Below are 22835 nucleotides of genomic sequence, written 5' to 3'. Positions count from 1 at the left end.
TAAAGGTTAACTTACACATTCTCCGTGGAAGAACAATTTTTTTTTTTTTTTTTTGGGGGGGGAGGGGGGAGGAGGGAAGAAGAGGGGGAGGGGGGAAGGGTGGTGTTGCATATTCTTTCCTACCTATAGGCTAAACGCGCCAGTGCTCTTGCCGCAGGTCTCTTCCCGCTGGATGACTTGCTAGCTGGCCCCAGCGCGGCGGGGACGAGCCCGGCGCTGGCCGGGGGGGCGCCGAGCCCCCGGGCCGGGGTTGGGGTTGGAGTTAGGGTTGGGGTTGGGGTTGGGGCCGTGGCTGCCCCCGTCCCCCTCTCCTCGGCCCGGGGAGGCGGCAGGAGCTGTCCGCGGTGCTGGGATGCGGCCGCGCCGGCAGCCGGATTGCAGCAGCCGCCGAGCCCCGCCGTCCTGCTGGCACCCGAAGGTAGGCTTGCTCTTTGTTTGAGAAGCCCTGATTAATCGGCAGCAACAGACTAAGGCAGCTGGAGAGAGCAAGCCTGCCTGTAGTCACGGGGGGGAGAGAGAGAGAGGCGATGCCACAAGCTAGGCTGCTTCAGACCTTCTGGGTCTAAGTGGCGATGAGGGAGCGAGTGTCTTTCCTGCCGCAAGAAGCCATTTGGATAGGATGTTTTCTACTCCTTACATTCCTTTCTTTTTGTCTCCACAGAACATATTCAAATGAGGCACCTTAGCAATCTCTGTGTTAGTGCATATGATGGTGCTGTAATCTTCTATGTTGTAAAGTGGGTAAAAACCATCCAGTTTCTTCTCTGCTGGACCTCAAAGCAGGGTGTTGTTTATACCCTCCCATTATCTGTACCCTCTCTTCTCTGAATGTGGATTTAAAGAAGCAAGCACCTGTCTTCTCTTACCACTGCTTTTTTTTTTTTTAAAGCCAAACTTTCCACGCCGTTTTAATCATATGTTAAGAAGATCCGTAATGTAACGCTGACTTACAGTGATGCCGAATTCTACAATCTGGGCAATTTTGCCAACAAGATTTAATGCACTTTAACTGAAGAAAAAACTGAGCCTAACTGCAAATCTGTTTCTTATGGTGCTGAAATATCCCTTCCGACTGCACTGAGATAACCACAGGAAAGGGCTTTTACAGGCAAAAGTCACCTTTGATTATTGCACTTAGCAGTCCCCGTGGACTTGAATTTTGGTACGTACATATTTTTGAAAATTCTTTGAGCATGCTGATAAAATATGGTGCTAAGTAGAATGAAGAAATAATCATACTTACAGAATGAAATAATGAGTAGTTGGAATGCATAATGATGAACTTGCATGTCTTTTAGGGAGGTATTAATCAAGCCATTGCTAAAGTAAAAGCTGAAGTCTATTTGACTGTTTTTGTGTACTTCACGTGTTGATTGTGCTTGTAATAGAGACATTTTGCAGCTGGAATTTTGTTGGTAAAAGGCACTGTTAAATAATTAAAAACATTCTTTGCTATTTTCTGATGAATTAATTGAAATAATTCTTAACGTCTATGTTAGTTACTTATTAGACATGCTACACCATTAATATTTTACAGCATCTTAACATGATGCTGGTGGTAGTGAAATCTCCATTTCATTTTAAGGAGAGAAAAAAACCCACATCCGTCAGCAAGCAAGCTCATTCTTCTGAGTTCTAATACACTCCTGTTTGCATACAGAATATGTGTGCAATATCCCTGTGTGGCTTTATTTCTTCTTTTTGTTCGTAAATCGTCCACATAATAATGGGATGATAAAATGTCATAATTGTACTTAAGTACTGGCTGTTCTGAATCTAGTTTTGTAATTGTCCAACATCCGTGTGGTTAGGAGGAAGCATTATTTTCCTCAGGGGATAAAAGTGATAGAAGTGTTGCCTTACTGCAAAGTAAACAACAGCTCTTTACATTCTAGAGTCATCGAGGAGTCATTGTTAGCAAAGACCTTTCCCTTTTCAGAAAGCACTACCAAGGGATGCAAAATTCAAGGCTCGGTATTTTTTTTTTTTTTAATTTCTTAAAACTACAGGGAGGATGACTTTCCCATATGAAGGGCGGGATGTCTATAGAAATGGGCTATTACTTTAAACCCATGCAATAGCATTCTCATTCTACTGAAGGAGACACTTTTAACCTCTTTAAGTGAAGGACTTAGCACTACCTAGCTTCAATGATTTCACCCAGGTGCTAGAGCTCATGCTGTACAATATAATGAGGACAAGGTATATAATGTGTAATCCCAGTCAAAACATGGGGGTACATTTTGTATTTCCAAATGAATGTAGTATTTTTCTTTAAATGTCTGCATAAAAAATTGTCAAATAATATATAGCAGGAAACTTGTAGTCTATTTGAGACAGTCTTTACTTTCTATTTGACATGAGAATTTAATGTATTACAGTGTGAAAATAGTGAAAATATTCAACTGTTTGGGTATTTCAAAGGTCAGTTGGCATAAGGCACAGTTATGATAAGAGGAGAGTTCTGGAAAGTAGTCTCTAGTATATTTTTTCCATCACTGAATTTTTCTTGGTTGCAGAGGAAGTATTCTTTGTACACCCAATACCATTAGGTCCTTATTGGCACTGCTGTGGTCAGCAGTTTGTGAAAATTGGATATAGCTTGTCTACTCATCTCTTACTGCCTTTCAAGTGACTAGAACACAACAGCACAAACTTAAGGGCTGAATGGCTGATCAGTATCCTTGATTTGTGCAGAATCCTCCTGAAATATTTTGTTGAGGGAATTGACAGGCAGTGCAAAAGTGGATGTGTTTTCAAAGAGGAGGCAGTATCTGGAAGGGAGACAGGCAGGACTGGGGAGGTGTAGACCTCTTATAAATGAAAGGTTGGGCTCAGGACTTTGGGCAACTGCACTGTTGTGTTACTGTGCTCGGTTCTCCTATGTTAAAATAACAACAAAAAAAATCCCTCTGGTTTAGGAAGAAGGCAATCAGTGCCTTTGTCACTGCTTCAAAAAGCTCCTTCAGTTTAATGTCAGCATTGCCAATTTTCAATGCAGCACAGCTGCAGCTTATGACTGTCAAGCATGCTGAAAAGCAACCGATATTTTGGGGATCCTCATGTGAGTAAGAGGGAGAACCACATATCTGAATGGTAGCACCTAGCAGCGCTGCAATATTGTGATAGTAGGACAATTGCATCTTATTTTATGAATTCAGTATCTTTGCATGCTGATCACATGAAAAAGAGGTGTTTGGTTTTGACCAAGAAGCTGTATGTTTGGCATGGGAGCAAATAGTTGAGTAAAAAGTAAGGTGTGCAACAGTCTTGTGAAGCACAATGCATTATTCTCACATACAAATTATTTCTGAATCATTACAAAGATCTTGACTTCAGTTATGTAAATATTTGTAGGCAAAACCGGTAAGGGGATTGCTTGCCCTTGCCAGCAGCAAGCCAGATGTACTGGCTGGGGGGGACAGGGGACACCCACCCACGAAAGTCTTGCTTGCTTTACGCTTTCCATGCTGACAGCTGATTACAGAGGCCGTGACAGTGCGAGCTGCTCTCTGCTGCTTTGCAAATGTCTCTCTGATTTGGAAGAAAGCACTTCTAGATTTTGAGGAAATTTTATCTTCCTGAATTTTAAAAAAGATTGTATTGTCAGAGACTCCTTTTCTGGATGGTCTTAAAATCTTTCCCCAGGATGGTAACACTTGTTACAGAACTTAAATCTAAAACACTTGATGTTTTAATTCATCAGTGTATATTTAACAAACATAGTAGCATTGAAAGGACCAATGCACAATTATGTAATAAATGTAGGATTACTCACTGTCCGGTCACCTGGCCTATGTTGCTACTTGTAAGAACATGTACAGAGTTCTCATAAATGTAAAAGCCCTATTTATAGCTTAGAAAACAAAGATTAAGCTACAGGTGGAGATGTGTGAAACTCCATTTGTGGCTATTTGGAGGCTCAGGTGACAATGAACACAACTATATTTCTCAGTGAGGTTTCACATAGTGTTAGTGCAACTCCCTAAGAGGCAAAGTGAACACGTTGAACAACTCCTTACGTGTGCCCTTCCACTCAGGAGAATTTCCGAAAATGTTCAGTGTTTGTTGAATGCTTACAGCAAAGTTCCTTCCATTAATTTCAGTTTTCTCAGTATGTTGGCTCCAATAGGGGCAAAAAAAGTAGGGGCAAAATCCAGGGCTTTTCATCATGTTTCCTCCTGTCCCCACACAATGAAGGGGGGAAGAGAAAGGAGTATCAGGAGAATATCCCAAACAGAGCGACTTTCAGTTACTATTTTCCAGAGTGTATTGGTTTCAAAACCAAAATGTACTGAATACAATTTGGTTGCAAATAGAAGGTGGCCCTGCATGGTCCTTGTTACTAGCTAATAAAATATCTGCCCGCAACATGTATATTAGGGTTACCAAAATGGTGGTGCCTCACCTACAGCTTACACTACATATTTAACAACTTGCATTTGCATTTTTTAATCAAATATAAATGTACCCAGAACACTTGCTTGTACTTGTATCTGCCCTGACAGATGGCTAGGAATTGCTTGCTGCCTGAGTTCACCCGCAAGCAGAACCTTTGATCATAGGTTGATCAGTGCTGCCCACAATCAGCATTTCCTGATAGAGTGGCAAGCAAATGATGTGTATGACTTGGTGGGCCACGTGGACTGCAGTTGGAAAGTGCATTTACTACGTTAACGTAGTATCTTAGAAGTGGTATTGCTACCTTTCAGTAAAATTGGTCTGAATGTGCTATGCAAGGAATACTAATACTATGAAAATGTTTACAGTAATTAGTTAAGCTTTTTGCCCCAGCCATTTGCATTTTTATTCCCTGTTTAAGCAGAGCACGTACAGCCATCAGATATTAGTAAATGCAATGAGGCTGTAAAATACCATGCAGGCAGGAGATATGCAGGTTTTAATCCAGAAAATGCTTGCTGTAGGTATAGATGCTTTTCAAAATTAGTGCCATAAGAGCTGGTTAAAGGCTTTGAAGTCTCCATGAGCCCCCCAACAGTTCCTCCAGGAATACCCCAAGCTGAATTTGGTGTCAGTAGCATGCAGGCATTGACTGTCAGTGAGGAGTTCAATAACAACAGCTATTCTCATTACTGTTGCAGGATTGGACCTCTGTTGGGGCAAAGAATGTCTTGATCTATTTAATTAAATACCATGCAAATTTTTGGCATTCTGAATGAGCTTTGTAGTAGTGATAAAACAGTATATAAAGTATTTGTTCAGCTGTGTGCAGTGACCAGAGACTTGCTTATTTTAGTCTTTTTCTAATTGGAACGACCTTGGTATTAATCCTTCTGTATATAAATAAATTTAACTATAAAAGGAGATTCAGCATACCCTTAAGAGTCACTCATTTTAGACCTCTAAAAAGAAAGGTTAAGCATGGAAAAAATGCAGTATTGTCATAAAAGAGGGTGCAAAGCAGATCAAGTTCTGTCTCATGGAAAAATGGATCTGAACTGCATTTATTGAGGGCCTGCTGAGGTTATCTTCAGGATAAAATTTCATATTATATTTCAGGAGTAAAATCTGGTCCTTGGAGAAATCAATGGCAAAACTACCATTAAGGTCACTACAGTGGGGTTTCTCTGTTTTACAGGTTTATCTGAATTGAATTAAATGCAACACCAATGCAGAAACTAGACTTTACTAGAATTCCGAAATAGAAAATAAAGTGAAATAAACATCTGCTGTGGCAATGGCCTAGATCTTAACCATCAGGAAGCAGGAACCATTTGGGAAGCTTGGAGGCTCTGGAGTTGGAGCAGTCCATGCCAGTAGTATTGCTTTTAATCAGGCAGGCCTCACTGCTGTAAAGAGAGCCCCCCATATAGGGGATCTAGTGCCTGAACTTATTTTTCTTAATCAGAAGGGTTAAGAATTAGTCTAAAATTATGTCTACTGGAGCATTCACTCCTTTGTGGACACTGTGCCGCTTACAGTAAATATATCTGATTGCTCAGTGCATGTTCCGGCCCAGTGGAGTGCTAGCCACCTCCAGTGCGACAGCTATGTGAAATTGGCACGTGTTCACATTTGGGCTGTGCTGAGACCTCTTTACTGGTTGTAGCCTGAAGGGATTAGTAGAAGATACCTATATCCCTGCTGAAAATACGTTAAGATCAATCCAGTGACCCTGAACATCCTTGTGTTCAGGCTCAGATGATAGCAAAGGTTGTCTTGGGACAGGCCCTTCCCAACCTCTGAATCTTTATATTTTTAACACAGCTTACCACTGAACAGAAATAATTTTGATATAGAAAAACAGATAACAAGGGAAAAGTCATTGGTGTGCATCGCATTAATCATTAACTGTCTAAAATCTGCTTGTTGCCATTGCCACTTCACATGATCAAAAAGGGGGAGGGAAAGGGTGGAAAATATTTCTCTACCCTTCACGTGCCCTGCAGATTGCTTACTCCATGGATGTGGAAACATTTTGTTCTTGTGCTCAGGGCTGTGCCCGAATGTCCACATTGATTGCTAGAATCTATTAGTTTTTTATTTTATTTTTATAAATCAGGGCCTACCCTGATCAGAATGTCACCTGTCCAGCAGAGTAGTAAAGATTAGAAATATGGCAGTATGCTAGGAGACAGATGAAAAATTCTGATGATGATTACGCAGGGGCTCTGCCCCTAAAAATCTGTGCGCAGACAGGCTACTCATTGCCTATTCAGTAAGATCACTTCTAGTAGCAGTGCTGGCACCGTTCTCAGGCACATTCCGAGAAGTCACAGCATCCTTCTGCAGGAAGGGAGGGCTGCTCTCGCAGCGACGAGGCAAGCGGGCCTTGGAGCAGCGTGCAGCCACCAGGCCTGCCGGTGCCTCGCTCCATCACCCCGCGTCAGGCCTCGGTTGTAAGATGGTGGCCCCCTCACAGCGGGGTGCGGGACAGCGCCAGTCAAGATCGTAGCATCTCCGTACCTTAGAGCCGGAAAGCTGCAATCAGTATGTAAAATAAGGTGGTGCACGCCTGCTTTTTAGCATTCTGTATTACTTGCATAACAGATTGTTAATCTGGTTGTACAGAATTTAGCTGGCCAATATGTTTCTTCAAGTTATACCTTGTCTTTAGTCACCTGTAGTATTTATTGATGCCTGCACACCGGGGTTGTTGTGACTCCAAGGCTGTCTGCTTCTGAGTGGGAAGCCTTCGGGCCTTTCTGAGAGCCTTTAGGCTGCCTGCCATGGAGCCGTAAGTGGGCTGGGGATCCCAGTGCGTGCCAGCTCCACGCTGTGTAGCTGGAGGTGCTGTAAATGTAAGTGTCTGTCATACCTGTGGAAGAAATACAGAAGCTTGGAGAACTCAAGCACTTCACAGTTCTGAAGGTCCCAGCTGAGCTGAGTTTTCTTGTCTGTTCTTGGAGCTTCAAGCTAATAAGCTGCTGGGCAGCAGATGACTAGGGGCTCATGGATTCATTTCTGTGTTACTGAGAAGTACTGGAAGCTATTTTACAATACTTCTTTCTAGATTTTGAACCTGAAGAGAAAATTGAACTTTTTTGTTCTAAAAAATGGAACGGTATTTTCCATCTCAATTTTTTGAGGTGGAAATATTCTGCAGAACAGGATTTTGTTTCTGATGATCTGCTTTGGCGAAGCTGTGTCTAAACTGTAAAAAGGACCTGTTGTCCTTGGAAACTTTTTCAGTCCACTTCAAACCAAGATTCAGGGAAACCAATGTCATTGCAACTGAAAGCTGTTAGGAAAAGCAAGGGGTGGGAGAAAACCTTATGATCCACATAATTTTGGGGATTTGAACAATATATAATTGGACGGATCAGCATCACCTGAAAGAAGAGGCTGTAGGGTTTTGTCTTCTTGTCTCTATAATAATACAGTTCTGTGTTCTGAATTGCTTTGTTTATTGTCCTTTAGACAGGAGAAAGTATAAAAGTTCTAACAGAGATGTTAATTACAATTGACACAGTCTCACTGTCATAAACCATAAGTTATTTTCCTACTGATTAAGGTATCATGTGTTTTTCAACCTGCAGGAAACGTTGCTTTCCTTTGTTCATTATCTCCTGCAAGATGATGAGTTCTAATCAGGAGGAGGTCACTTTGGGCGCTTTTCTCCAGTACATTGAAGATATGGGGATGAAGGCCTATGATGGCTTGGTTATACAGAATGCATCAGACATTGCTCGAGAGAATGATCGCATGAGGAATGAAACAAACCTGGCTTACTTGAAAGAAAAGAGCGAAAAACGCCGAAAACAAGAAGAAGCAATAAAACGGTAAATATTTTGATAAAAAGATGAGTGGTCTGGCAGAGTGAATGAACGGTGAGGGGCTCAGAGTCTCAGCAGTGGTAAATCTGCTTAGATCAGTTGACTTCCAGCTGCTTGTTGGTTTAAAAAAAAAAAAAAAAGGCATTACAGGCCTGTGTCAGGCTGCTAATTGCATGTGTATTATATTGTATAGACACAGTACTGAATGGTTCTCCTCTCCTCAATGGAAGAGAGTATTCCCATCAAAATGTATTAAATTTAAGCATGTGTGGCGTCTTCAGCAGGTGTGATTTGTAACAAAAATTTTAGGTGTTTGCAATTGGAGACCTATATCTAATGGAAAATAGGTCCTCAGCCATCTGGTGCTTTTAGTTCAACAGTGTCTACTTTGTGCAAAGATGTATTGTGCAAACCCTTGCAAGTAGGGACAGCCTCACAGATGAAAACAGATTCTTCTTGAGTTGGTTTCAAATTCTGATAAGCTTTCAAAGCTCCCTAATTGGTATCTACAAAAATTTTGTCTTCACCATTCTGTGCTCTCTGAAGTCAGTAAAAAAAAAAATATTGTTTGAATATTTGAAGTGGATCACACACCTGATGGGCACAACCCCGTAATGGCTCTTGAACAATTCCATCAATTTTAATTGACAGTTAATGAGAGGAGCGCTTACACGATGTGGCCTCTTGTGCCAGAGGATAGCAATGAAATCTCTGCAGTCTTTTTGACAGGAAAAGAAGGGTGCATGGGATAGTTATTTATCTATCTATCCAGAGAGTTATTTATCTATGTACATGTATACTCACACACACATTTGCATGTCCAAAATGTGTATTTTCTCAAAATGGGCAAATTGTGTAATACAATTAAACCATCCATCTAAATGCTAAACTTTTATATGCAAATGGATGGCTTGAGCACAAACTGGTAGGGGTCCTTTGAATTTTTTTTCCCCCCAGCATGAATTTTCAATATTTCAGCTTAAGTGATTAAATTTTATGCCATGTCTTGGGTACTGTACATCCAGGTATAACAGACATGCTGTGCTGTGAACATTCCAGTGATGCTTCAGTAGTCTGGTAATTTTGATGGAATGTTAAAAGGAAAAGAGCAGCCCATATAGTTTGGGGGAAGGAGAAGAAGCAACATAAAGCAAAATAATGGCTGCTTTACATTCCAGGAATTAGAATTATCTGGATTTCCACTAATTTGGTTTCTGTAGAGAATATAAGAGTAATGTGTAGTTAAAGTGAATAATGAGAGCCAATGCAATGTTTGTTTTCGTGTCTTCTGGACTAGTTACCTTGTCAGTTCCTTCTGGGTGACGTTTAGAGGGATTCAAACTGTTGAGGAGTCAAAGGCATAGTAGCTTGTAGCAGGAGCTATGCTATGCGTGACTTGACAAAGAAAAACATTTTTCCTTGCAGCAAATAAATGCAGTTTTTGTTTTGTTTTGATCTATGCAGGATTTATGCATTTTGTTTAATTCTTGCCAGTTTCGTTTAGTGTTCCTGGGAGCAGGTACTGGAAAATTTGTGTTGAGTGCCTTTAGCAGTAAAAAACAAAACAAAACAATAACAACCACAAGAAACCCTGCAGTTTTAGTCTTCTCTTTCTTTTGACTACTGTAGTTACATACTCTGCAGAATTTCCAAGAGGGATGAGTAGGGTCTGATAGTAAGGGGGAGTTAAATTGTAGTTATATGAAGAAGAGGAAAAATTTGAATGTCTCACCTGCTAAGCAAAAGTGCTACTCAGTAAACCACTCTTCTAAAGTAGTGAGATGAAAAGTATCTTCTTATCTGTGGGCAATATTGGTGGTAAGTGGACGGTTGGACTAGATGTTCTCAGAGGTCTTTTCCAGCCTTAATTATTCTATGATCTTAAATTATTGGCTTTTCCCACTGAAGAAAATTATTTGCAAATCTAATTTGAACTTTTTTGAATTTATTGAAATTTCACTTTTTCATTAATTTACAACTGCTGCAAAAATAAATTCCTTGGTCCTTGTGGTGGCAACTTCATTTGATAAGCTGTTAAACTGTCAATGTATATAGATTTATTTAGAATATGGTCTTTAGGGTTGACAGCTAATTAGGCTGTGTTCTGGCTAAGCCTTTCACGAGCACTTTTATGAGTGATCATAAAGGTCACTAAATGCCAGAACAGGCTTTGTTGTAAATAAGTTTCTTGAGGCATGGGAGTAAGTTTTGGACCTACCTGGTTCTTAAGCTTCTCCATACCTAACTTGAATGGGGGTAATAGCATTTCCAACCTTGTGGTTGTTTTGTGTGGTTTTGTTTATTGATCCTGGCAAAGTGATTTGATGAAGAGGTCTGGATAAGTGTTGATGATTTAGGGCTGAGCCAAATCATGAATTTCTTTGCTTACGTTAAACAGAGATGGCTGAGAATAGAGCTCTGCTCCCCAGGTAGTGTCAGAAAATGCAAGGAAGATTCCCAGCAATGCTGTGGGTTTATCTGAGGAACAATATATGTGTGTTGTGCATGCATAAATGTGTGTGTATGTGATTTATAGGCACCAACACTTCTTGGATATAGCACTGTTCTGTGCAAAACTGTGTTCGTGGTGGGCCCCTCTACTCCCTGCCCATTTGGCTTATTGCAGTAGCATTGGTGTGTGTGTGTGTGCATGCAATATCCTTCTAAGGAAATGGAGTAGAACAAACACCGTAGGAAATCTTAGAAAATGTTTTCTTTACCTAGACTTTTTCTGTCTTTTCCCTGTGTAAACTTGGGAAGGGAAAATAGATATTCATAATCAACCCTTGATCAGTACAACTAAGAGCAATGACAGACTAAGGGAAAACAACTGATTTGACTACAGGAACAATGATGTCTAAAGTCACTTAGGCTGATTGCAATCAAGTCTGCTCCCTGTAGTAACCTCCAGAGGTTCACCCAAGCCCATGTCTATTGAAACACGGCAGTCAGAAAAGGTAAAGTAGGATTATTGATTTCTCCTTTGTTCTGTACTAGTTTCCTTATGTCTTTACCTTATCTTCGTGGGTATTTATATTACCCTATTTCCTGATAGTGTGGCCTAGATAGCAAATGGTGCACATGTGCAGTGATAGCAGTGCTAACAGTCTGGAGACTATCAACAACCGAAAACAATCTCCGTAGCAACAAGGGAGCCTGCCCCTGTGACTCCCAGCAGGTAGATTTTGAGCAGGAGAGGGGGTTCCAGCAAACACGCTCCTTTTGATGGCAGGAATCAAAATAGAGCAGTTGCGAGTCTTTGGCACCTACTGAAAATTGCATAAGTCTGATGATTTAATTTTTGAGAAGCTATTCAATGTTGGTGTTCAGATGGTCTCTTTGAGAAGTAGGCTGTTCATGTATATTAAAAAATTAATGAGCACTTTATTTAATATTAATACAGTGTTGGTATTCACACAAACATTATTGCAAAGAAGCTGTTATTTACCTGAGTCATCTGATAACCATGCTGAATGACTTAAAACTTCATTGAAATGCATCAGTATTGCCAGTTTGGAAACAAGATTTGAAAAATGACCCTAAAAAAAAAAAAGTGCAATTATATTTTTGCCTTACAAAAGGATACATTGTGTTGTGTTTCTTCAATAGCACTGATGTACTGTTAGCGTGATTGCTATTTCATTCTCTGTGGTTCTGATAGGTTAATTGTGGGGAAAAATGTATGGATCTATTGTAAATTGAAGGGGATAAACCATGCATTGCATTGGAAAAAAAAGCAACTAGCCTTTGTCTGATCTTGCTGGGCTGAGTCAGCTGATCTGATCTGAATTTCTGACCTAATTTTAGTAGAGTACTTAGCGATCATGCAGAGAAAATAAGGTTAACATGCTGATCAGTTAGCTGGGAGTAAGCCACAGTAAATATTAGTGCATATACATATTAAGCCTAATTTTTAGACCCTCTTTCTTCCTTCTTTCATTTGTCTGCACTCACTTACTTGATCGTTGTCTGTTCAGGAGGCTGTGTCCAGACCAAGAGAATACACTGGCGTGTTGCCCACAGAGCTTATAAATTGCAAATAAAGTTACGAAGCAGCATTAGTTTCAGTGGGAGTAAGTTGTAGTACTGTGACATGTACATTTGTGATGATACAATATCTGCTGTAGGCAGTGTTTCTGGGAACAGAAGGTAGATTGGGCTCTGCTGTTCTGGGTGCCAGGGAAAAGGTGAGAATTTTGAGTTTACTTAAAGCACCTCTTATAATAAGCAGTTGCTTCCTTACTCATCCTTAATTGAAATACATATATTTAAATACTTTGCATCTATTATATTTAGTCTTGTGTGATACTTCATTGGTGACTTTTTCTAAAATTGTATAAGTACAAAGCATTAGTAAGAAATAATGAACCCTTCCTCCTCTTTCTCTTAAGGCTGAGGCATGTTGCATTAATCATAGGGAGTGGCAGGGGTTGCACACTTTCATAGGAGATGCATGCTTTCAAAGTTTTGGCTTCTAGTTTTTAGATATCATTTAAATACTGTTTTTGTTGGGGGAGTTGACATTTTGATTTGTAATACCACAAAAATGTGAATGCTCTTGTGTGAAGCTGGTGGTGTCAGTAGGCATGCATTTCTGCCTGCCAAATCTTGGATGTCGCCACCAAAATATTTCTGCTTCTGATGGTTTCCCTGACTCCTAGCTCATTCCCAGCACCTAAATGGCTCTGTGCAAAGCCTTGTTTCTGCTTGTTGAGGGAAGTATCCAGACAGATGCTGTCAAGAGGAGGAGCTTTTAGGAGCACTGTTTGTGTTAAAGCTAGCAGAAATGGGCCAGCCAGCCAGTGGCAGAGTTAAGCTCTTGTAATAAAGAAGGAATTGTAATGAACAGCTGTCATCCTAACCTCTCCTTTCTATGACAACTCAAATATTGAAGAAGACTAACCCATCGGCAAAAGTAAGATAATATTTTTCTCTTGCTCTCTCTCTCCCTTTTTTTATTTTTTATTTTTTTTTTAAGATTGTGGAAGCAATTGAGTTCAGGTATTGCCTGTCTGTAGCTTTCTGTAGATTCTGTCCTTAGGTTTCTTCATAAACAAGACATAAGTTATGTGTCCTTTGGCTAAAAGTTAAGTGTTATCAAGTGTGGGCGACAGCAAGCAAATATAAAAATTCTTCTATGTATGGGACTGTTCACTGCCAAAAGCTCTGTTTAGCTGAGAAAATGTGTGTTAACTTCGAGTATGAGGTCATGTTGATGTGTTTCTACCAAAAGTTTCTACCAGAATAAAAATAACCAAAGGAAAATAATTTCATTATGATCTTACTGTTTATAATAAACTTAATTTCAATAATGTATTGAAATCAGAGAAATACTTTAGGCAAAATAATGTTTAAAATACTGCTTGTTTTTTTCTGAACGTTTGCCTGTAGTTGAAATTTTGCGTAGTGAACTAGACATTTCTAAATTTGGAATGTATGCTTGCTAGGTTAAAATATGCTTACAGCCAGACCTCAAGAAAAATGTCAAGGAAGTGCAATAATTTTTTCTGATCATGGTGAGGGGATAAATTAAAATACCTGCAAGCGCGTCATTGAGATGTTGTAAGTTACTAGCTTACGAACCTGTTGTTAATGGTTTGTGTTGGTGTGGGGGGTTTGCGTATGTGTGCGGCTGCTTCTGGTGTTCTGTTTTTAATTCAAATGTAAGTTCCCTCAATGAATGTGGGCTTTGGATATGGAGTTGGTGGTATATGCTCCCTTAATCAAAGGGCATGGGTTACAAGAAAGTTATGCATGTGGCATTGGTTCAGTTTTCTTTCTCCTGGATGCTGATTTCATCCTGGATTAAATTAATATTGTTATACCACCTTTATGGTTGAAGTGTCTGATGAAGTACGATAGAGACTAATTTTAGTATGATTTCATAACCTTTTTCTTATAAGAATGATAGCCTCTTTTGAAGTTGAGTTGATTTAGAAAGAGTAGCATTGACAGTTTTTTCATCAAGAGTAAGTAAAATGGTTGTGCAGTCAGTGACCTCCAAATGTATTTTGGTTGTATTTATAAGTAAACAGATGTGTTGGTCTAGCCAACAAATCCTCCTTTCCAAATGCTCGTATCCATATGGCTGCCTGTATTATTGCCATAGAAAATAAACAACAGACACAATGCAAACGATATTATATTGCTGTTGCTGCTGTTCTGAGAAGTTTTATTTTAGGACAGTCATGCAACAGATGCTATTTAAAATTTACCGTAGTTGCTGATAGCAACTCAGTAATCCAAAGTTTTTAAAAATAAATAAAAATAAAATCATCTCCAGTTCGGTATTTAAACATTGATGTTGTTTTCTGTAAATCTGCCATGTTTTTAGGGCTTCTGCCTATTCCTTTAACTCTTTTTCGGGTGGAAGTACGAGATCTCTTCCCCTTCATCACTTTACAAATTGCCCGGGCGTGTACTGGTCCACTACATCAGCAGGTGCATTTGGCTCAAGATTCATTCGCTATATTTAAAAGCATAATTAGAAGCATGGGGTCACAGAGAGCCCAAAGGACTTATAAGTGGGTTACAGAGCCCTCTTCTAGTGAAGATCCAGTCTAAGTGGCTCCACGCTATTGCTATTGCAGGCTGTCTGACCACCTGTGTAAATGAGTGAGCTGGCCGTGGTCCAACTCCATTTGGACGGATGTTCACACACAACCTACAGTCTCATGTGCTTTCAGCAGCCTGAGTCATTGCGGAGAAGGTCTGGTGTACCACCGGGAGATGACAGAATCACAGAATCGTGGAATGGCTTGGGTTGGAAGGGACTGTAAAGGTTGTCTAGTGCTGGGGGGGCGTATGGATCATAATGTACAGTTCAGCCATTTGTTCCTATGCTAACTTTGTTTATAGTTTTCTCACTATCTCTTTATTACACTATAATGAGAGAATGTGATTGTAATTTTAACTTGAAAGTTAAAATTATCCAGCATTGCCTCTAAGAAGCCCTCCTTAGCAAGACAGAAATGCACGTAGAGCTGTTAAGTAGATGTTTTGCACAAGCCTGTAGGGTTCTGGTGGTGCTGCTATTTCTAGTCAGAGGCTTGCAAGTGCTTTGAAAAATGTCTTCAAATACACTATGAAATTGCATAGTGTTTACCAATGGCAGAAAAAAAATAAAAACTGCTATTGTGAAGACTGGATTAAAAAAAAAAAAAGCAAGACTATTTTGAAGCAGTCCCAGATAAAGTCTCTATAACTAATCTAGGTTGGAGTTCATTAATGAAGAAATGCATTCAGTACAACAGCACAATTGATGTCATGTAACGCTAGCAAGCCTAGCCAGGACTGCTGGCAGAATGCAAGCATCGATCTGTTCTCGTTCGTTCAAGGCTTCCAGTAACCACAATGTACTCCACGCTGAAGTTCAGTGACACCTGACAAATGCTGTCGTTGGCTGTGACCTGGATTAAGAATTCATGTTACAGCCTGAAGCACTGATATGAAGACATACAGAAAGTAGTCTTGTGACCCATAAGCAGTAAAATTGCAGCTAGCCACACTCCTCAGCATGCGCAAAGCATGTTCATGCACATGCATGTAGGAAGCTCTGCCAAAACTGTCTGTAATGAGCACCAGTCAGACAACACAGCAGAACCAAAGATCTGTGCTAGCGCTAGTATGACGACTGAATCCTTCTGTACCTTCAGGAAAATCTATTGTTTAACAATAGCTGTTCATAAAGTTGAAGACAAACATGCTATTTCAGCAAACCAGCTCAGTCCCTTGCTCCTTCTGGGGCCATGAATCACACCTGTATGTATTTTCCTGTTAATGATAATACAGATTACTTCATGCCCCACCCAGCTGGTAGGCATTTGTTCACTTTGCCTCTTCTCTTTCTCAGCACCCTTCTGACAGGCTACATATGCTTCTTATTTATTCCTTTTCCTTCACAGGAAAACATAAACATGGTATGATCCTTGACAATTTAATCAGAATCTTTATTTTCTTAGCCTAAAGAAGAGAGTTGGCTCTTAGGTATACCCCTGAAAATGCAGAATTTCAGCAGACCACCTCTGCGACAGAAGCATCAGGTGATGGGCACCTTGTTGCCAGATTGACCTAGATCAGCGGCTAAAATGCGTATGAAATAGGAATGTGCATTTGTACTGATTAGATTTTTATGAAATGGGAGAAAGGAGAGATTAGAGAAGAAATAGATTGCAGAGACATTACTAGCTGTAGGTTTTATAGTTAATTTGAGACTCACTTTATTTTTTCTGGCTTTCTATTCTAATTTGTGTTGTAATCCTAAGTGAAATCGGTTTAGAAATATATATTTAAAAAAAAAAAGTGAAAAGTGTTGTTGGCACAGGGCCTTTAGCAATACCGCAGTGCCAGCAGCGCAGGGCAGGATCCGCTTAGCCCTGGGGGGAGCCCCGCTGGGCTCGGGTGCTGCTGGGGAGCCTATGAATGAACCAAGTGAGCTGTTCTGGTCCCAGAACAGCAGTCATAAGTGGAATTGGTTTTTGTTTTGTTATTGCACAGTACCCAAGGATCCCAAATGGGTTAGACTCCTCCGTAGCACTAACACTGTGCGTGCACAAGGGCAGCACACAGCACAAGTCGAAATTGTACCCAACCAGTGACTAAAGGGACAGCTGAAGAGTTAGGGGACTGCTCATTTCCTTCCCTGTATTAGTACAGCACAGAATAAACTGAAGTGTATCCCTGGTGGCTGTGATGAATTACATCCAGCAGTACTCTCCGAAAGCTGGAGAGAAAGAAATGCTTCCAATAGACCCGGGCAGATGCTTCTGGAACGCGTGAAGACAGAGGGCCACAGCCAGCCAAAACACACAGAAATACTCCTGCTGACAAGCGTTATGTGACAAAATTGTAATGTTTTAAAAGATCAAAAATGAGAATGACTGCAGGGCTTACCATAAATTAACAAAATATACCTGCATTTAATCCATTCTTCCTTTTGGTGGGTTATATAGGGCATATCTCACCAGTAGATCCTCTGCTAGCTGAGGGCACTTTAGTTATTAAGTCAAGATCACATGTTAGGAGCCATTAAGTGAATTGCTTTGTACAGCCTTTCCCTGAATGCTAGGGCAAATGCAGTATTTCATACCCTTAGCTAATTTCATGCTGTAATTTAATTTCTGAAACATACTTTTAATTGAATCTTTAAAGACAAAAGGAAACTGCTGAGTCCTTTAGTATTGCAAAAAAGATTGTTTAAAAATGTAGCCCATCTAGAGAATAATCTTCTATAATTAAACATAAAGTTTGTTTTGCTTCTCTGCATGCAGCTATGGAGAAGCAAATTCCTGCTGTCTGCAGAAGGCTCTGGGCTGAAACAGAGGTATTGGGGAGCATGACAAGTTGTTTTGTGCCCAGCTTTGTAACTCTGACAGAAAATCCTGCAGCCTTCCACAATGCGCAGGTCTGAATCAGGAAACAAAGAGAGGCTAATTAAAAAATTAGACTGCTAACACCAAAATCACATTAGTAGGAGCTCTGACTAGTGATCTCATTTTTCTAATTTCTGGTAATGAGATGAACCTGAGAGATGTCAGCAATTTTTTAATAAACAAAAAACAGTTGTGCAGCAAAATTTGTTATTTGCATCTTGAAACTGCATCCAGTATTTCAGTGGCTAGATTTTGATATTCGTCTTCTGTAAACAGATTCAAAACAGTTTCAGTAAAAATCCATATACTCTGTTCGGCAATTTTGCTATGGGAGAAACCTCTTGATTGTAAATATAGTGATGCAGGTGTCCAATTTTATGGATATCAGATTATCAATCAACAATAAATGCAACCCATTTTAATAGAGGAGAGGAAATCCTAGAGCATCACTTCATGTTTTAGTATTCAGGTTTGTTTAAATCAGCAAGAGATTTGCAATGGAGATTTTTCCTTTTATTGCTATTGGAGAAAAGGATATGATACACAGTGGAAGTGAGATGTGTATGGGGACACGGAGAATCTACGTGGAGTAAGAAGCATAAGGTTAAAAAGGAGAAGGATTCGAAATTAACCTGCAAAACCCAAACACAGTATCTTCTAAGAAAGGGAAAGAACAAAAGCACATCTTGTTCCTGCTTGGTGGGAAGGCTCTGCACCTCCTGATGCCATGCGTTGGTGGTAATTACAGGCATGAATGGTGCTGCTGGAAGAGTTTGGAAGCCAGTGTGGGAGGGGGAGAGGAATCCACTTGGCTTTAACTCAAATTTAGTTTTTATTTGGTTTTCTTGCTGGAAGGAATCACCGAGAATCAATTGTCTTTTCAATATAGGTTATTCTTTTTCAAGGACTTTTTATGAAAAGCAAGGAAACAAAGGGCTAACTTTTATTAAAAAATTGTGTTGTATTGAGGTCTGCCTGCCTTTACTCAATTGCTTAGAGGCTCGGGCACTCAGTCTGTATGGTTAGACTCCTTGTAATGTTTTTGCTTGAAGCTTGTTCAGTAGCATCAAAAATTATTTCAGGACTTGGAAATCTTCTCTCTGGAGCAGTAGCACACATGAAAATCACCTGAACATGTACTAAAAACTGATGAGCTCAGGTCAAGGTGTGCCAAAGGTCTGCTGGCACCATGGTGAGGTTTCCAGAAGTACAGGAGCGGTGTGTTTTGTTGGAGCTGGCCTCAGTCAGTCAGAACAGTCCTCTGACTGCTCCTGCAGAAACAGTTCCCTCTCCAAGTCTGGCTTTGAGTTGCAAGTGGCTTCAGTCGTATTCTCTCGCTGCATTGAAGTCTGTGTGATGCAGGTGTGCATCAGCCTGTTGTATGAGCAAGCTTCTTAACTTTGGTACCAGGTATTAAAACCTGAAGACCTTTTCTACCTCAGTGTCAGGGACACCTTTCACAGGAATTTTTTTGTTTTTTCACTGGACTAATTGTCCTTGTTTTGATGGCTGGAGCGGAAACACAATTTTCTGTGAATTTAAATGGAAAAGTGTACAGAATTTCATGCACTGCAACATGTGACAAGTACACAGCTGCTTTCAAAGACAGAACTGATGGGATTCACATTGAAGGGCTATTGTTTTGAGCTAAATGGTATTTGTGACATGCTGATTAAAACTTTTCAGCAGATATTTTAAATTGTTTCAGCTTCACATCTGAACTGTTAGGCTAAGCAAAGGACAGCTTTTCCTATGAAATCATATTCCTGCATTGTTAATCTGAATTCTGCTAAGTCTCTGAAGTAGATCAAAAACTGCTTATGTACTTGCCATGGCAACCCCTATACCACATGACAGACATGCTAGTTCAGCCAAAGAGCTTCATGGCTTATTAAACAGGCACGCACAGACCCGTACACACACCAGTCTGCCACGTGACTGCTCTAGCCCTGGCAGATTCTTAAAGGGAAACTGTATTTGAGCATCACAGCAATTTCTTCGTCAGCATCATCTTGCTGGAGTTCCTCTTCGATTCTGTGTTGAGGTTAAAAAAAAAAAAAAAAGGGCAAGAAAGTTGGCAAGACTCTGCTATAGGTATTTCACTTTCCTTCATTTGGAAAAATCTGTTTGAGAAAATAAAATAGTAGGTTTTGATTAGTGTAATTAAAATTGAAGGGTCTCTGCAGTGGGACAAGCAGTATGCTGCTTTTCTGGACACATCCTCTGCTGTTACCTCCTGTGGACTCCTATACAATTGTGAGTGTGAAGAAGAAGGGGGGGGGATGGGGAGACTAATCCATCTCAGTATTGATGGTGTGTTGCCAAAGCACTTACCAGAAGAGCTTTTCCTTGCCACTTAACACGCATCTGCTCAGAGGCGCGCTGATGGAGATGGCAGTGATCTCTAGCTCCTCACCAGCAAGGTGCAGCCTGACAGGACTTGGCTCAACTAGGAGAAGTCACCCAAGGCACGTGATGAGCAAACCTGAGGGGCAGCAGCCTCAGCAGAGGGACTAGTTTTTGTGGTGGGCAAAGAGAAGTGGAGGTGGGGATGGATTAAAGCCAGAGGGAGTTGACAACTTATGTCTGCCTGCACCTTAACGCCCTGAAGGAGAGGAGGACAGAAGTGCAATCTTGCCCTGATTCTGTTGCTCCAGGGCAGGTGCTGTGCATGCTGGACTGGTGTCACCAGCTCTTCTGCTGCCCATCGGTGCTGAGGGGAGCACGTTGGTGCACTCAGAGCACCACTGGAGCTACTTACTGGAACAGTGTACTATTGCAGGGAATCCCTTTCTCCTTCTGTTTTCCTTTCCTCTGTCAGATCCCTGACCGAAGTGGCATGGTTTCTCATTCTCTTTAGTTGGAACCTGAGTTTTTGTAGCAAGCACCTCATCTGAGGCCAGGTGTAGCTCCAAGTGCCTGACTAAAATGGAAAACCACACTCTGCACAGCAAAACATGGTGAAAAGACTGCTAGCTCCTGTGTCTGCTGTGCAGCTGCAATTTAACAAGAGTTACAGAGACAGACTCTCAAGTCTGTGTGCTGAAATTAATAATTTTAGTGATTTATGGTGTTGCTTTTGAACTTAAGAAAAATCTATTTTCAATTTCCAGTTTCAGTCAGTCAGATTTTCATCTTCATTTCCGAAGTAGCCAGCCAGGGTGCAAACACGTGTAACTAACACCAGGCAGTGAGTGAGAGAGTAATGGTTCCTTGCATTCTGCTTCAAGTGAGTTTGGTTACCATTTTGGAGATGGTCCATAATAAGGGAACAGTAACCTGCTCTGAGAATTAATTTAGAGAGGTACTCGTGCGCAAATTGACCATTGAGCAGAGAAGCAGCATTATGTTCATTGAGGGACACGGATGAGAAGGGCGCTCTCTTCTGAAGTGTGCATCCACGCATCTCTGCCAGCCAGCACACACGGGCTGTAATGCAAAATCAGCATTGAGTAGGGAGACGTTTTAAAATGTGATGCAGTAAGTCTTTTGGCAGGGTAAGGTATTTTAAGTTGCAGTTTTAATTGTATTTTATGTCACTATTGATCTCTTTAAACATTCTTGTGCTACTTTATTAGTACCTGCTCTGGTACGGTAGAGGGAAATAGAACCTAAAGATCATGGATTTCCCAGGAAGGCACTAAACAAAGGCCCTGCCTGCTCCAATGAAACGCAGTAAAGATTTTGGCAGCCACTCTTAGCTGTCTACGAGCACTATGTAGTCCTAGATCTGAAGAGTGAAGTAGTGACAGCAGCGTTTCCCCTTCTGTGTGCAAAGAGCAGGCTTTTCAAAATTCCTTTGTGCCTGAAAGCAGGACTGCATTTGCAAAAGAAGTCACCAAAATCGGAGCTTTTCTGGAAAACTGGCCTAAGCCTCTCCTCTATTCCAGAATATGAGTTTCATTTCTGCAGTTAAGCAATTGGAAGTTTTGCTATCTCAAGGATTATGTACACCACCACAGGTTTCTATATTGTATTTGGTTGCAGCTACAGCCATGGAAAAGGCTATTTAGGCTCATGACAAAATATTTTGACTAGCCTCTTCCTACTTACTCATTTGTTTGTCCTCAGTGTATGTTTATTGTGAATTGTCTTCCCAAGAGATTGCAAACGAAGCGGTAGCTTTCCCTAGCAGGTCTCTACTGTTGCTTAACAATGGGCTCATCCAAGAGATAATATATGAAAGGGGTTTGCCTGACTGGGTCTAAAATTTGTGGAAATTGTGTCATTACCAGAATATATCAGAAAAAAAGGCCCAGTAACTTCATTGCAAGACAGTTGTGGTTGCTAAGAGACAGCATGCAATTATCTGCCAACTTGTTTACCATTCCCAAACACTTAGCAGGGTGAGAGCTGTGGACTGCCTGAATTCTAAGCCATACACAAAATAAGCCGAAATGCATTTTCTTATCAAATGCTTTTTTAAAAGGGCATTTGAAAATGACACAAGAGCTTTAACTGTGACCTGTGAGTTTTTTTCTAAATGTATATCGGTTATTTTCATTTCCCTCTCCATCCCCAAATCTGCATATTCTTGTTGCATGTATTTTAACTGATGATACAGAAAATGCAAACATGTGAAATGTGTAAACCGTACAATTTTTCTAGTAAAGGACTTCCAGCTACACTTTCTTGAAAATGGTAGTCTTACTTTAATAGTAGCAACGTTCAGCATTCCTGTGTTACGATAAGGTTACTGATGTATGCTGATGTTAATTTAAGGTTGACCAGCATGAGTCATTGACTTGCTTTTTTCTAAAATGCTTTGTGTTGCGCTCGCACTTTGAGATAAGTAGTGCGATTTATTTTGCGTGCAAAATAAGTTGGTGCCACAGTGAAGCTTACATTTCTCTGTGTCACTGTGGCTATTATGTAGGCAGTGTAAGATTTATGCCATCCTAAGCTATTCATTTGCTTGGTTTTAAGGGCATGCATCTAGTAAATGAGGTACAGACAGTGCAAAGAGCAGCAGAGGTTTCTTCCTCTGTTTTCAGAATGGTAACACCTTCCACTGTTTTTTATTTAGTTAAAAAATGAATTTTTATTCTCATTAGTATGAAACAATAGTTGTCAAACTGAAGAACTCACTGCAGTACTGAAGTGCTTCTGACCAGCCTCGTAGTAAGCTGAAACCTGAGCTGGCATTCGGTCAGTAGATGAAATACGTCCATACACATCATGGTTTTGGGGGCATTGCTCTGGGAAGGCTGGAGCAGGGCATTGTTCA

At 40.6% G+C, this 22835-nt stretch overlaps 1 protein-coding gene across 5 annotated transcripts in view; it reads left to right on the top strand.

The window, feature by feature from the left end:
* The window catches only part of NYAP2 (neuronal tyrosine-phosphorylated phosphoinositide-3-kinase adaptor 2), a 140709-nt gene that overhangs the window by 154 nt on the left and 117720 nt on the right, over positions 1 to 22835 (top strand). For 2 of the 5 annotated variants that reach the window (XM_040567109.1, XM_040567106.1), the window contains exons 1-2: positions 475 to 1162; positions 8001 to 8243. In XM_040567109.1, coding sequence (XP_040423043.1) covers positions 8038 to 8243 — 206 coding nt within the window. In that variant the 5' untranslated portion in view covers positions 475 to 1162; positions 8001 to 8037. Of the gene's footprint in view, positions 1 to 121; positions 419 to 474; positions 1163 to 8000; positions 8244 to 13020; positions 13153 to 22835 lie in introns of those variants that run through there. The other 3 variants (XM_040567107.1, XM_040567108.1, XM_040567110.1) reach the window with 3 other exon arrangements.

The sequence above is a fragment of the Cygnus olor genome, chromosome 9, assembly GCF_009769625.2.
Source record: "Cygnus olor isolate bCygOlo1 chromosome 9, bCygOlo1.pri.v2, whole genome shotgun sequence".
Classification (NCBI taxonomy): Eukaryota; Metazoa; Chordata; class Aves; order Anseriformes; family Anatidae; genus Cygnus; species Cygnus olor.
This window is presented reverse-complemented; position numbering and strand designations above follow the sequence as displayed.